The 16,200-nt window shown below is 37.9% G+C and overlaps 2 protein-coding genes across 10 annotated transcripts in view; one reads left to right on the forward strand and one right to left on the reverse strand.

Annotated features, from left to right (window-relative positions):
- The window catches only part of LOC122572075, a 64,235-nt gene extending 54,002 nt beyond the window's left edge, over nucleotides 1-10,233 (reverse strand). For 2 of the 7 annotated variants that reach the window (XM_043736646.1, XM_043736642.1), the window contains exon 1: nucleotides 7,521-7,888. In XM_043736646.1, coding sequence (XP_043592581.1) covers nucleotides 7,521-7,549 — 29 coding nt within the window. In that variant the 5' untranslated portion in view covers nucleotides 7,550-7,888. Of the gene's footprint in view, nucleotides 1-18; nucleotides 5,319-7,520; nucleotides 7,964-10,212 lie in introns of those variants that run through there. The other 5 variants (XM_043736643.1, XM_043736639.1, XM_043736640.1 and 2 more) reach the window with 5 other exon arrangements.
- Nucleotides 8,069-16,000, forward strand: LOC122572077 (5'-nucleotidase domain-containing protein 3). Of its 3 annotated transcripts, none has more exons than XM_043736659.1 (9): nucleotides 8,069-8,678; nucleotides 10,269-10,444; nucleotides 11,246-11,473; nucleotides 12,535-12,537; nucleotides 12,648-12,758; nucleotides 12,831-12,988; nucleotides 13,449-13,635; nucleotides 13,721-13,861; nucleotides 14,115-16,000. In XM_043736659.1, the coding sequence occupies exons 1-9, from the start codon at nucleotides 8,480-8,482 to the stop codon at nucleotides 14,469-14,471; spliced, it is 1,560 nt and encodes a 519-aa protein (XP_043592594.1). In that variant the 5' UTR covers nucleotides 8,069-8,479; the 3' UTR covers nucleotides 14,472-16,000. The 3 variants fall into 3 exon arrangements, with proteins under 3 accessions (XP_043592594.1, XP_043592593.1, XP_043592592.1); XM_043736657.1 differs by having other exon boundaries at nucleotides 8,070-8,678; nucleotides 12,618-12,758; XM_043736658.1 differs by lacking the exon at nucleotides 12,535-12,537 and having other exon boundaries at nucleotides 12,618-12,758.
- Nucleotides 16,001-16,200: the final 200 nt, after the last annotated feature.

Consider the following 16,200-nt stretch of genomic DNA (forward strand, 5'->3'; position numbering starts at 1 on the left):
CGTCATGCTCGGTCATACCTGTGATTATCGTTACGTGGTAATAAAAGTTTAATTGGCCCGGAATAGTCGTATACACAGTACGCTGCGACAACATACGCGTTAACGTTACGCGTATACGTGTCTCGATTCGTAAAAGGTGGAACGAATCTCTGTCAAATCCAAGCGGAACTAAGAGGCCACCTCGACGCGATAAATTTTCCGAAGAAAAAGAAAAACAGCAAGCCTTTTACGTCCGCACAGATACATCGAGAGACGATGGAGGTTGTTCGTTACCGCAGCTTGGGTAAAAAGTCACTGCCGAATTTCCAGCGAGCATTCGAATGGGACGACTTTTTGTTCGCTAGAAAGTTTTCGAGCCGCTGTCAACTTGGACGGAAACAGAGTACGGCGTACATGTCCAGAGGCCGTACGGCGCAAAAACGAGTGGACGTTGCGTTGGTGCAGCGGCAAAAACCACCGATATAGAGCGGATTAAAGAAGCACGAAGATCGAGGAAGAAAACATGCTCGCTTTCGAGTCGGTCACGCATCATCGGCAGGCTCGGTCGCGAAATTGATCTGCCATACTTTCGCCGCGGATGCTTGCCAGAAATCGTCGGCCTTCGCCGACTCGTTCGGTTCGGAGATTCCTCGTTAACTGTTAATCGGACTCTTACACGGATCTGGCGCGGCGAACGGAAGAAGACGGATGCCGCGACAGAAGCGGCGAAACACCGCTCTCGTCGCCTGCCTGTCCCTGTCGGCCTACGCACGTACAACGCCCGTGAAAACCGTTTCTACACGTTCATACAGCAATTATATAGCAGCGTATAGACGCCACTCTAAGTTCTAACACCTATGGCGAATTTTGTGTATCTGGCTTGCCAAACGCAGATTTGGCTAACGATCTTTCGATTACAAGAGCCGATCGCTACGTCGATTTTTTTCTTCTTTTTTTTCCTTTCCATTTTTTTTTCTTTTCTTTTTTCCTTTTTCTTTTTTTCTTTTTCTTTTTTCTTTGTGTCGTTCGACCAACCGTAAGACGAAATTAAATGCCACTTGAAGCGGACAGCGGCGAGAAACGTGGATCACATCGACAAATGAATACAACGCACGATCACAGAATCGCAGAAAAGCTATTAGGAGAACGAAATTGAGATTATAGATACGTGGAGATATTATATAGGCAACGTTTTTCTTGAAACATGCTAGAGAAATTCGAGGTAAAAGTAGGAGCAAACCTCGGTTATTCGTAAGGAAAGTGGCGCTTAATCGTCTAACTGTAAACTCCACTGTCCGATCGATACTTTGATTCGATAAATACTTTACGAATAGACGTCGCTGGCTAACGTCTCGTAGCCGACGCGTCACGCGTCACGCGTTACACGTTTGCTTCTAAAAATACAAATCATGTTTCACGGAATGATATTCCAACGTGCTTTCCACTTGAACCGCATACGTTGACGAAACAGAACAGATACGACTCTTCTAACCGGCGTTTACCGATCTGTACCTACTAACGTTTGTCAGCTCGCATATATTTCATTGTTTCGTCTTTTTGTCGGCCGGTTCGTCATCTAGAAAATTCGATATATCGTAAGAGCGAGGAAACTAAAGTATTTTTAATAGGTATCGCGATAAATTGTAGCTTAATTAACAATCGATACGTGGTACGCGTAATTGTCGACGAATACGTGGAAAACCGACGGACGACACTCGATGGGAACGTTGCGAATCGAGAAGGACGGACGCGTGTAAACGAAATCAGTGGGAGCAAAAGGGCCGAAAATGTTTATTCGATTATGCGTCCACGCGCCGCGTCCTCCTTTCCTCGAGGAGGTATAGTTGGCAACGCTAGTTAACGCACACGCACCTGCACCGGCGATCGGCTATAGCGAGTGATAATCGTAGAGTAGGTCAGCGGAACAGCGCCTCTAGCAATCTGCGTTCTTCGGCTTACCGAGTCCTATACGTGCGAGGCTGTTCGAGCCACATATACAGAGCGTACTCGTGTACGTGCATGAACACGGATAAAAGTACGCCGACCGTGTATGACAAGAAACGAGTCAGCCAGTCGGAGACGATATCGTCTGGACCAAACACCCGTCAACTTCCACTCGATTTTTATTTTATTCGATCGCACTTTGATTCGGTTGCTCGTCGTTTCGTTCCGCTAAGCAGATGCGTTTCTCGCCGAGCTTTTCGTTTCCGTCCAACCGGACAATTTCGTTGGTCGACGGAACTTCCTGTTAAGAGATTATTGCCAATAAATACGTATCTCGGTAAATACGACAAGTCCTGTTCCTGTATAAGTTAACTCGTCCAATTACTCTGGGTAAAATGACAAAATGACAAACTACAGAGATTTTTTTTTTTTTTTTTTTTTTTTTTTTTTTTTTTTTTTTTTTTTTTTTTTTTTTTTTTTTTTTTTTTTTTTTTTTTTTTTTTTTTTTTTTTTTTTTTTTTTTCTCGCAAATAACAGTAACGAAAGATAGAATGGAAGAAAGATAAACAAAGAGGATTTTTCGGACGAGTCAATTTGAAAGGTCGGCAGGTTACGGCCAACGATTCCAGGTATACATCGAAATGGAATGTTTTCATCGAACCTTGGAAAAAGTTCAGGCTTTCACTGTCCGAATTGTCACACTTTACGCTGTTATGCTGGAATTCCTTCCCGAAAGCCTCGAACAGTGTCGTGTACGATTACCTCGTGTGTGACTTGGAAGCAATTTTATGAAACTTTACGATATACACACGGCATGTGAGCAAACAGTTTGCGTCAACGCGATAATAATAAGATAATAATAAATAACAAATATAATTACGACGTATAAGTTCGAAGAAATTTGAATTTCAATGTTTTACGATTTAATCGTACTTGTCTAGAGACGAACGATCGAGTATCCTTTGAAACGCGATACTCGAACTATTCGTTAAACGCACGAGTTCGTAGGTACTTGATTTCCGAAATGATTCGATGTCAAATAATTGGAAATGGAAAAACGATATTTCCGCCACATATTTCACTTCCAATTAATCACTTTCATCGTAAACGTAAACTTGTATTTTCTACTTTCTACGAAGGCCCGTGTGTTATTTAAATTCCGTTTTACGACACATCTAGCACGCCGTTATAACCCGACACACCATAAAACCCACAAATACAAGCTCACGAGTGTTCTCTGTCACGTTAAAGAAAGGTGGCAATCGTCCCATAGAGAGATGACCAATTTCACGCAGGGACGTGTTTTACCGCTTCGCGATTTAAACTATTAGTTATTCGCACGAAACGGTAGGTGCGATCCTCGGAACTATTAAACCGTGAAAATGGCCTAACCGAACAAAAGGGAACGAGGCAGACCAGACGAAGAAAAACGAAACTAAAGTATATATCATCGGCTGAAAAATCGAAGCGAATCCGGGAATCGATAGATTCGCGAAGAAGGTAAGAAGAATCGATGGCGAGCGATAATCGGCCGGATGGGTGGAGTCGAGTGAGAGGCGCGGAAAAGCATAGAAAGTCTGTATCGTGAAATTGCATTCCATAAAGAATGGAAAGTCGGTGCATAATCCTTTTCGTTGTACTTCCTTTGATTCTTTCTTTCCTCCTCTTTCTTTTCTCCTCTCTCGTTTCTCCGTTTCTCCTTCGGCAGATGGAACGCGCGAACGTGAAGCGAATTACCGTGAAATACCGGAACGATCCCTGATCGGGCTTTTTTCGCTAGAGGCGCTTCTCGGGGCTGCGTACCGCCGATCAGAAAGAATTACCAAGAGTACGACGACCGACGACCGACAACCGACAACCGACGACCGACAACCGACGACCGACAACCGACGACCGACAACCGACAACCGACAACCGACGACCGACAACCGACAACCGACAACCGACAACCGACAACCGACAACCGACAACCGACAACCGACGCGACGACTGGGCTAGATTAAGGCAACGAGGTCACGTGCCAGTGGTAGGCACTGGTATCGTTACGTATGAGCCATTCCACGGGAAATCGACACCATGGTAACTCGATTTTTCTCAATGCCATCGTCCATAACCGCTTGTTCGTAAAAGTTTTTACAAAGTAATTTTCGTAAAACTTGCCGAATCGAACGAGCTTCCAACGATACTATCTTTGGAAGATCGAGTTGCCAAAATTATTAACTCGTCGCTTGGATCGTCAACGTCCTACGAAAATAACTCGTTTCAAATCGGTTATACAAATTTGCAAATTTTCCTTCCGTCAAAACTAAATAATATCGTTTCATTTATATTAGTCAAAGGTAAAATAAAAGGTAAAATTCACTGAATTATCGGCCTAGTTAATCTTTCGAGTCCGTCTATCGAACATCGTCACCTTCTAAATCAATATCAAATAGCAAATACCATCGTATCGTGCCACGATGCTTCCTCTCCTTGCTTAAACGAAAAGGCTACAGCAAATTTATTGTCGGCTACTTTCTTACGAGTTACTCGGTTCGATAAATAAAAAATAAAATAAAAAGCGAAAGATTAGAAAGCTCGTGTTTCGTTGATTCGTTCGATGAAAATGTTTCACAGGCAAGCGAGTTTCATAGCACTATTACGTAGTTTGGAATTATCGACTTTATTATTAATTGTCGAAAGGGAATTTATGGGGTGCCGTTGAGCGTTCAGTTGGTAAACTTTGTCGATAAAGTCACCTTTAAAGTGAAATTTTAGCTAGCGAAAACAGAGGACCGTTGCTATTGATCAACAAGGCTAAACTGTCCTTTCTAACGCAGAGAAATGTTATACTGTTATCTAATAAAATAAGTACCGGTTAAACGTTCTAATATTATTCAAAGGTTTTATACGTACGTCGAAACATCTATGCATAATATTACACTTATCGTCGTTAAAAGAAAAACGATTTCATATTACAGTGGTATTAAGTTACATTCTTACGTTATATCATCACTATATATATCGTTGCTATCGATACAATATAATCATAGAGTCGTTTAGTTTTTAATTATTCGCTTACTATTCTTTCGATGCGTAACTATTTATTATATTATTATTGGATTATATATAATCTACAAAACGTTTTACCGTTTATTCGCTTCGACCGAACAGCCGACCACAAGCTTTCATTGCTAAGCACGTTACGTCGAATTTATTGTTTGCTATAGTTGGCAACTCGTAACATTGACTTTGCGATTTACACTTTCGTAATAAGTTAATCTAAAATTAACGTAAAATTCAGTCACGTAACGAGATAAGCGATCCGTTCAGACACGACAGTCACGACGTACGATCTATCCTCCTTCCGTTCGTTATGGGCAATTCGTTTTTCCTTTTGTAAATTTTCTTGACAACTAAAATAAAAAAGGACTGTTTGTTACTTTGCGTGTCAATGTTAGACGCGCGTAATCCTAAACGATCCTAAACGATCTAAACGATCTAAACGATCTAAGCGATCTAAAACGTTAATTTATTTCTATTAATAAAGTACCGAAATTATTAAGCGTATTATACTAAGTTCGCGTAACAACGTTTCTAGCGTTTCTATTATCGATAGTAGTTTTCAATTTTGCTACATACTTGGTACATAATTGGTACATGATTGGTACATATTTGGTACATAATTGGTACATGATTGGAACGAGTAAGTAAATACCCGAAACGCTACGTTCTTCGATAGATTTCCGATAAATATTAATCTATAGATGTCAATGAATTAAACTTAAACTATATAAGTAGTTTGTTTCTTGAAAATTCAGGTTTAAAGAATAAATCTTAGTTATATAATTTTATCTAGCTCGTGTACACAATGAATTTCGAGATACGACAGTCTCAAGCTAGTCTATGTAGGTACGTATTATCTTTAAAACAATGAAATATCGCGTGCTAACCAAACTCCTTCAAATTTTTTCTACGCAAAAGTATACGCATAGATAGTCGCGCATCCGTATAAATGCGTTTCGCCATTCAATTCAAATTTCGCCTACTTGGCAACAACAATGTTTCCAGTACGCGGAAAACTTCTATTACTAGACCGCGGATGTTTATGCAAATTCAAAGTTTTATGAATGCGGTCGAAAAAATGGAGCGAGAACAAGTAGTTGTTTGTTCGATCTAATCGAATATTATCTACTAGCATGGTATAAACATTCGGCTAGAGTGACGCATTCTTTCAGCTTTCAGCTTCTAGCGACACAAAATAGCTTCTCTACTTGGTAATAGCATCGTTTGTACTATATCGGGAAAGACGAGTCTTGTACGGTATACCAGATATCGTAAACGACACCGGTCATTGCCACTTTAAATCCTAAAAGTACGTTCTGCTCGATAAATACACGAAGAAGGAAGCCATACAAAAGCTTTTTATCTAGAAGAAGGAAGAAACGAACGAACGAACGAACGAACGAACGAACGAACGAACGAACGAGTAGGCGTTTTCTTTAACGATCGCAAATTGCCTGCGTAATTTCTAATTGTATAAAGGTGAAACGACACTTGCGTTAAAACATACCGTGGCAAGTAAGTCTCGCAATTGCCACTTTGCGCGCACGCTGCCTATAATTAATCGAGAAAATTGTGTCAGCGGTATAGCGGCGAGTACATAACATACGGAAGCAGAAACGTGAGAATGACCGTCCGAAGGACGCGGCACCTCGTTAATCGTAACATCGGCACAAAAGTAACGATTACAGAAGACTCGAATATCAGCGGATAGGATCGAGGCGACATATACAGTTACTTAGGAAAGTATTCGAGTACTTGGAGAAACGATACGCTATACGTTACGAATATACATACGTACGTATTTTTAGCACTATTAAACGCTCGACTACGTACGAAACTCGACTATCGTTTCGGCAAAGTTTGAAACAAGCCTGAAAATTTATGCGGTCGATAAATTAATTATCCGCTATGATATACTTAATATCAACAAACCTAAATATTCGATCGGACCATCTTTAACGCTCTTTACATACACCTTCTACTAGCTGCAATATGGTTTAATAGCTTCTACGCACAGTGGTCGTTTAGAAAAGAAAGTTTAAAATTGGTACACGATGAATTTTAGTAACTTTTATACCTACAATCTTTATTTACATATATATATTAAAACAGTCATCTATTCCGTGATCTCTCTTTAATCCCAGCATCAACTCTTTCTTATTAAATGTAAATCCATCTTCTAGAATTACGTGGCCCTTTTGTAAGAAATACATAGGATAAGAAATCGTACAAACTCTATGCACATTTTCAAATTGGCTTCGAACTTGACCGGTACAATTGGCACAGCGGTGCCTGGTTCGTAGCGATATCTCAAAATGTTTTCGACGCAACACACACGACACGCGATAAATTTAGAAATTCTCCGTGATAAGCCTGGAAATACTTTCGCCAGTCACCGTATCATCTAGTCACGCGCATACGCTTTCCTGCCATTACAATTTTTTACCGCTGATGAGCTGCACATCGAACAATATCGTCGATTTATGAAATCATGCGCCACAAGCGACAAGCAACACTCGCTCTAGCACTACATTAATTAATTTAAGGATTACCCTTGCAACTGTGAATCGCGATTCGCCATCGTTTCTAACCTAATACCAATAGCACCAATAATTAGCACCAATAATTAGCACCAATAGTACCAATAATAACAGTAATACCAGTAATGCCAGTAATATCGATTTCGAGAAACGTTGCCGATCTGCTGTCTTTTCAATACAATTAAATAATCCAGATAAATTTCCCGATCAATTGTCATTTTTCGATGTAATAATCGATAAAAGTAGATATTTGCGAAACTAAGATACGAAACGAACATACGATATCGAATAGAAAGTTTGTCCGCTACCGATTGTTGACGCGATTACCTGACCACGAATCAGCACAAGTTTAAACTCCAAAGAGGTGTTGCGCTTGGCAACACACCACGTGTCGCATACCAACAGCTACATCTATTTCCGTCTTTTAGGTATCGCCGCTTTCCCCACTTGCGACAGCTGATCGTACTACGTATCGTTAGACAGCGACGCTCTGCGCCAAGCGTTCCAAGCCACATGATTGAACCGCAACCGTACACAGTCCCTTCGTTCCCTCGTTACGAAGCGAACGCAAAAACGAACAGCGATAGATAGTCGGTCGAACGTGACGTGCGCGTACACTTATCGCGCTTCAAACTCGTTCCCGAGCCTTCCCGATTCGTCGCTTACAGGCACGCAGTATGACGATATAAATAGCGAGTACTTACTAATAACGAGTAAAATGTGTATTTCATAAGAGGAACGTATATATAAGAGAGGAGGCCGAATTTATCGTTATTAGAGTTTATAGTTAAATCACGCGTGCTCGATTACGATTAAGTAACAAGAGGAAAGACAACAAACGGCCTGACAGACACTTGGTAACGTCGAGGCCTCGAACACGCTTGCCAGTGTACTATTTCGAATTTCCCGCCGTGCAGAGCGCCAATCGTCGAGCATCGTGATCATAGGTGTACACCCGCCAATCGTTCGTGATGCTGAACACGAGGACCCTCGCCGTCGCTGCAGCATCGCATCTCATAGTCGAAAGTGTCTTACCGTCTTGGTTGGTTCGCGTGTCCGGCAGTCATGTCGTACCCAAGCGTTCCATCGGCGATCGTGCCCTTAGCCGTGGCCAAATATCGCGCAACGACATGCTCGACAATTACCAAAAGACACGAGAAAAGTACAAGTGTGAGTACCAAGTATGCAAACAGCGGCCATCTTATCTCGGCATCCTTCTCAGTTCCGTCCCATCGTTCAGCGTTCTATCTTGGTCGAACTTTTACGCGTTCTGCCGCGCGATTCGTCCGCGCATGCGCGCGCCTCGACGTTTCCACATTTCCATATTTCGATAGTTTGATATCTCGATATTTCGATATTTCGATATTTCATTTCGATATTTTGATATTTCGAACCGATGCAACTGGCGCGAGACCTTGATAGTCGCGTCCATTCGTGCGGAAATCATAATTGATTTGTTAATGCATCCCCCTTTTCAGGAAGCATTCGATTTACGCTTAATCTTGAAACTAAATCAGATATACATATGTACCACTGTCGAGTAGTTTTATCTGTTGCGCGAAACAACAACAATACGGCCATACAACAATTGCTTTTTTGGCGAATTTCAAAAATGTTTGGTACATTGCATCTATTAACAGTTTCCGCTGTATATAGATAGATATATAGATAGATAGATAGATAGATAGATAGATAGATAGATAGATAGATAGATAGATAGATAGATAGATAGATAGATAGATAGATAGATAGATAGATAGATAGGAGAGGGGCAGGGGGGAGAGAGAGAAAAAAAGAGACAGGGGGAGGAAGGGAGAGACAGACAGACAGACAGAGACAATTAGTAAAAGAACGCGGGAGAGACGGGACGAACGGTCGAGCAGAAAAATCTAGGACGGTGAAAAGTATCTCGTATCAGGCATCCGCGGAACAAAACGAGAGCACGGACTTATCGTAAATCGAAATGGAGAAATAATCCCATACGCTATCCTGCCATTTAATTGAAAAGTCCTCGTACAAGGTCACGTGTATGGAGGCACGTGCATATATATATATATATATATATATATATGCATATATATGTCCGATATGTGTATCATAGCGCCAGTCCATTTTTAAATTACGTTATATACGATGCAGGAAATGATAAAAGAGATGGAAACCTTAACTCGTGTGTTAAATGTCAAACGAATGTTTCAATATATTTGCATTTAATCGTTTCGAATGAAAGATAAGAATTAGAACAAACTCCGCTTAATTAGTACTCGACCAAATCAACTACCGATCGCAAACTCTTATCCGAACGTCAATTCCTATTATTTGAGTGAAAACTGCAAAAATGATGTGTACAAATTAATTCTAATATTTACGTGCAAATAAGTGCTAATTATAATTACGCCATCCAGCGGAAACAATACCACGAAATAAAATACCGTAAAATAAGATTGTTCCGATCCTTTTTAGGCAAAATACTTGACGTACTTCGTATTATTAAAACTATCGTATTATTGAAATTCGGCGATTATTAGCTAAATTGGAATGGAACGGAATGGAATGGAAGAAAAAGTATTTTTCCTTGTTAAACGATCGTATAATTAATAATTTTCTATTTTAATTCCGTTTACTTTTCTTAGTTGCGCTCTAACTCTAGCGAACCGATGATATAAACTGTACAATGGCTCGAGATAAACGGAACTTTACTTACGTTTATTATGCAATCAGGCATGCAATCGACGTTGATAAAGTGAATTTCCTTTTCAGCTAAAAAACTTCCCCTTGACGTGAATCCAAAAGGGGTGTTTGCCTGCAACGAACTCGACCTGAAAGAGGTGCAAGTTTATGGATTCGATTATGATTACACGTTGGCTTGTTACAAGCCATCCATGGATTACCTGTTGTACAGTCTGGGTCGTGATATGCTCATTCAAAAGTATAAGGTATATAAAGATATACGTTGCTATGTTATGGATATTTTATAGCTATAAAACCATTCTCAGAAACTTTCAATTTTTATACTTTCGTCTTGTATGCTATATTGCTGTCGATTACGTTATAATTACGTTATATAGCGCGATAAGAAACGAGAAGAAAGTATGCCATGTCAAGAAATCTGAAAAATCGTACTGAAAAGTAATTCGTCGTTCTTTTTAACGATAGAACAAAGGTAATAACATTATGCGTACAAATCGAATGCATGGCGTAACAAAACCAAGTCGTACCAATAATCTTCCATACTTTTAATTAAATTTCCTCGTCTTGTATCCTGCGTACTTTATACCTGTATAAGAATTGAAAATGTCAAGATAGTTCGCTAAGATGGAAATTTAAAAGTGGCAAAATGCAGCGAACGGTGCTCGTTAAATTAAATTAAATTAAATTAAATTGAATGAAATGAAACCTTTACGAAAACTCCGTTTCTTTAATCTCCTTCGTCGTCGAGACAGGATTTTGCATAAACATCTAATTGCGAGACGCAGTGTACGCGTTAAACCAATTTACCGATTTTTTTCACTGACACGAGGAGATATGTACCCCGGTAGGGAAACAAACGGGACAAACTTTCAAACTAATTCTCGGCCGAGACTAATTCGAGTCAGCGAATGAAACTTGCTAACTCGTTTCTGCTCGCGAATTCGGCTCGTCAGCGACAACGTTTTCTCGAAAATCAAGCGACAATTACAGCCGAACGAGAATTTCAATCGAAAGTTGACGCAAAACTCGTTTAATCGGCTGTACAGTACCCCGTGGGAATCGGCAACCTCGAGTACAAGAAGAATTTCGCAGTTCGTGGCCTGCATTACGACATCGAAAAGGGTCTGCTGCTGAAACTCGACAGCTTCTTGCAAATTCAATTTGGCGCCGTTTACCGCGGTTTGCATCCAGTACCCGCCGACGAGGTCCTTAGGCTCTACAAAAACCGGATAATACCGATCGCTTATGTGGAAGCGCCTCATAAACATTCTCATGTAAGCATACCCGAATGAACCGGATAATTAAGAATAATGGATCTCGGTGTCCCTTAATGTAACTATAGTAATTAAGGAAGGTATCCGACACTACCAAGAAACGCGAATAAGCATAAATACGTACTATAAATAGTTTAAAGAATCAGTTGCACGCGATCAGATTTTAATCGCGATCTTCGTAGTAATGCATACATTGGCTCGCGAGATTATCGAAACGCTTGTAGGAACGTTTTTTCAATACGTTTCGCGATACGACTATCACGATTACATCGATAAGGTTCGAAACAGATCCAAAAATCTACATAAAACTTTAAAGATATTTATCCCATAGATGGGTTTCATGAAATTATTTTTAAACAGTCGATAATCCATTATACGAGCAAACTATATAGTGTACGTACTGTACGTACGTATAGTGGAATCGTCTGCAACGCTATGATATCACGCATTATGTTTAATGACAGCTGTGATACTAATTTCCAAGTGTACATTTGCAATTATCATGTTGCTTGTTAGTCTTTGGATTAGTTTCAATTTTACCACTACAATCGTGATAGTTGGTTGTATCTAAGATTCGTACGACACGTACGATATACCACACATACGATAATCACATAGAAATATACACGTGTGTACACATCTAAAATAATTTTACCATAGACCTTTCTTATTATTTGTCTTATGCACGTATGTACAGTTACTCCTTTTTATAATATTAAATTGCCACTTTCTAAAACTTGTCACGTTTCCTGTCTATGTTGAAAACGATAAATGCCATAGTAGATCATGAAACGTTTCAAAGGCGTTTCAAAGGCGTTTCAACGGCGTTTCAACAGGCAAACAAGCATTTCGAATAACATATAAATACAAACGAACAATAACACATAATAACCTTGATCTTCCTTTGTAATTGTTACGTATCATTTAAACTTCAAATGATATGAAAAACACTGCGAATGTAAGGTCTTGTAACGATCTAAACGTTCAAAATCTAAACGTCTTTTGTTTGTTTGCACGCATCAACTTGTATGTTTTTCACGATGGGTTTTTTCCAACATAAGAAAGTGAGTATCGAGCCGTAGATTTTTACAGATTGGCCAGATTCCCTATGTATAGTTGAAATTAATAGATACTAATTTCTTAGGATGCACTGCACCGAACGAAAATGATTCAGCTGGCTGATCTATTTTCGGTACCGGAAATGAGTCTTTTATGTAACGTTACCGAGTACTTCCTTAGGAATCATATCGATTATCACCCCGAAATACTTTTCAGAGACGTTAAGGTAAGACGATACCGATGATATCGTATGTATTGCTTCCATAAATATGAATATCGTTGATCTTTTATATTTTAGAATTCTGTACAAAGTTGTCATCCTATAATGCACGGTTTGGTAGTACAAAATGTATCCGAATATTTGGAAGAAAATAAGGATTTAAAAAGGTTTTTCGATCGACTTAAGAAAGCTAATAAAAAAATGTTTTTAGTAACGAATAGCCCTTTTCATTTTGTGTAAGTATCGTGCAACGAACGACATTAACAAGATACTAAAGATACGTACGTGTAGTTTTCCCGTCGCCAGTTTATATATTATTTATCCATATATATATATATATATATATATATATATATATATATATATAAAGGTGTCGACATAAAAAGTAAATTATTCGATCTTTATTTATTAATTTACCGAGTCTTATCGGTATTATCAAGCTATTATCGTCTACTATCGTCTCAGATTAATTTCATTTCCTTCTTCGAATCCAACATGTTGCTACCATACGCAAGACCGTACACGCTCTTCCCAATTCGAGATACATAATTTCTCAAACAGAGATTTCGTAGTAAATAGCATCGAATATATCTATGAAACTGATAGCTTTTAAATAAATAATATTCATATTTAATATCGGGCGTCAGTGGGCTCTCGTGTTCCGTAAATATATGCGTATATTAATATTTTTTATAGCGATACTGGAATGAGATTTTTGGTTGGCGATAATTGGAAAGATTATTTCGATGTAGTGATAGTACAAGCAAGAAAACCGAAATTTTTTACCGATGAATCTCGACCTCTTAGAATATACGACGAAGTTAACAAAACGCAGCTGTGGGACCGAGTCACCAAACTTAAAAAAGGAGCTATATACCTTGAAGTATGGGTGAAATGAAGTATAGGTTCCCAATTATTTTACTCATTTTTCAATAGTTAAGGTTAGTAACGTTAATTTTCAATCTTAGGGCACGGTTAAACAATTACAAGATATGACCGGATGGCGGGGCCATCAAGTATTATATTTTGGAGATCATCCTTACAGCGATTTAGCGGATGTAACGTTGGAGCACGGTTGGCGAACTGGAGCTATAATTACAGAATTAACGGTAAAATTGCAATTTCTTGCACTTTTATACGCAACTAAGAAACCAATTCAAAATTACATTCTATCTAGCCCGCTATACTTTAGTCTACTATATAGAATATACATCTAAATCTAAAATCTAAATAGTCTAAATCTAAAAATCTGTAAATGAAAAGAACAAGTCTTACATTAATATTATCAAAGGTTGATAAGAGATTCAGATTGTTATTTTCAACGATCAACCGCATAACAGAAACTATTTCTACCTGTTACAGCATGAAATTGCAACATTGAATAATCCAAAATTTAAAGAAAATGCAAATTGGCTGCAAATGCTGACAGGATTGATCGAAGAACATCAAGATTACGAAGGAACGGATGTGCAAGCAGTACTCGATGAATGGATCAAGGAAAGAGATAAATTAAGGAACGAGATAAAACGAGTATTCAACGAACAATTTGGCTCTGTGTTTAGAACATATCACAACCCCACGTATTTTTCAAGAAGACTTTTCAGATTCGCTGACATTTATATGAGCTCGATTACGAATCTATTAGAATACTCAACAAGTCATACCTTCTATCCGAGAAGAGGCGTAATGCCACACGAATATACGAGTTATTTCGTGTAATACTTGTACATAGCTATCTGTTATTTCAGTTTATGACTGAAGATAGCCAAATGCTTTGAAGCGTGACAGCGGCTTACGGATCAATGATCAAAAGTATTTCGATCAAAACTTCTGAAGAATGGGACAACAACGTCAAAAGTTAGGTATTTGGAAAATTGAAATGCATTTGCATACAATTTTATGTATATAACAAGAACTACTCTTGTCACTGCTCTTAGTGCGTTAAAATTATGCGATATTTGGCGCGAAAATACCTGATATTCATAAATTTACATGTACATCGTCATTATTTCTTTTTCTTTTTTTCTTTTTTTCTTTCTTTCTTTTTTTCTTTCTTTTTTTTTTCTTTCTTTTTTTCTTTTTTCTTTTTTTCCTTTTAGCAAAATATAAAACTATTTTGCTGGAAAGTTAATTTATTCGAAATGAATCAACATAAACTATATATACATGTAAATGTTTCGTATATGTCGCGTTATTATTTAGAACGTCTGAAAATTCTTGAGAATAGATTTACAAAATTACAGAAAGTTTACAAAAGAAAAGAAAAATAGGATAGTATTACAAAGAGAAAAATGAGATGATCTATTATAGAACGGTAGAATGGTGCACTGCTTATTCAGCATTAAAAACTATTCCATTTGAAATACATATTTCTTTCTCCTTATGGCAAACAGATACAGATACTATACGCAATTTATTCAGGTACAAAATTTGTTATGCTAAATGTTGAATGTAACGTTCGGTGTCAAAGTACACGTATGTATATCGTAGATACTATAAAATAAACATATGGAAATTACTCTACTCTCTGATATAATAAAGTACAATTCACAAGTTGAGTAGGATAAAAGAATTAAAGTTAGTAGGATTGTCCTTAATAACTGTAATTTTAGTTTCAAGTTAACAGCAAGTACAAGGTGGTACTTTTATTTTTGCTGTTAGAAATATTCGCGCTGCTATCCTTGGACGAGAATATTCATTTACCTAACAGGAGGTATTACGATATTCGTGGCAATAGTGCTGTACCGTCTGGTAAAAAACATATATTATGTACATAATTTTAGCAAACGTGTATGATATTAAGATCTCGGAAAAAAAGAAAACCGCAACAACAAGTTACCACAACGAAATCTTTCAATCGTAATATATATCACGTCTGAAAATCATCTCATCTATACAAGATCAAATATTTTCGAGAATAAAAACGTAGAAATCACTCTTCTGTTCGTATTAGTTTCTTCTACTGTAACGTTTTTTCTTTTTTCTTTTTTTTTTTTCTCTTCTTTTTCCTTTTTTTCTTCTTTTTTAAGATTTTACTAGGTTCTACGCAAAGAGAATACGATACATCCAATTATATACTATATCGAAATTACTAATATAGAAGAGAGAAAAGAAATTCCATTTAATATTTTGTTTATCGTAATAGTACAATAGTATGTTTTAAGGTTGTTTTGTTTCCGCTAAATACAACATGTGTTCAAATGTACGTAGATAGTGGTGATAGTTAATAAAAAGTAAATTTAGACAAAGTTATTGTAACCTTCAACATTTTCACTTATACCATCATCAATTTAGTTTTATTTTCATTTTCAGCATCCCACTCTTTAAATTATATCGAATGATATATTTATTTTGCCTTATTAAAGATGAATTTTTAGTCTAATTTAATCATTGTTCAATTTGAATAACTTGTTTTGTCATTCCTATTTTAATAAATATTATATAAAGT

This window comes from Bombus pyrosoma, linkage group LG10, assembly GCF_014825855.1.
Source record: "Bombus pyrosoma isolate SC7728 linkage group LG10, ASM1482585v1, whole genome shotgun sequence".
NCBI classification, from domain to species: domain Eukaryota; kingdom Metazoa; phylum Arthropoda; class Insecta; order Hymenoptera; family Apidae; genus Bombus; species Bombus pyrosoma.

Excerpts from the sequence above, each read along its gene's own strand:
- LOC122572077 (XM_043736657.1), top strand. The coding sequence starts at position 8,480 with ATGCTGAACACGAGGACCCTCGCCGTCGCTGCAGCATCGCATCTCATA. Across the intron at positions 8,679-10,268 it reads GACACGAGAAAAGTACAAGT|CTAAAAAACTTCCCCTTGAC; the intron begins GTGAGTACCAAG and ends TTTCCTTTTCAG. Across the intron at positions 10,445-11,245 it reads TGCTCATTCAAAAGTATAAG|TACCCCGTGGGAATCGGCAA; the intron begins GTATATAAAGAT and ends TCGGCTGTACAG.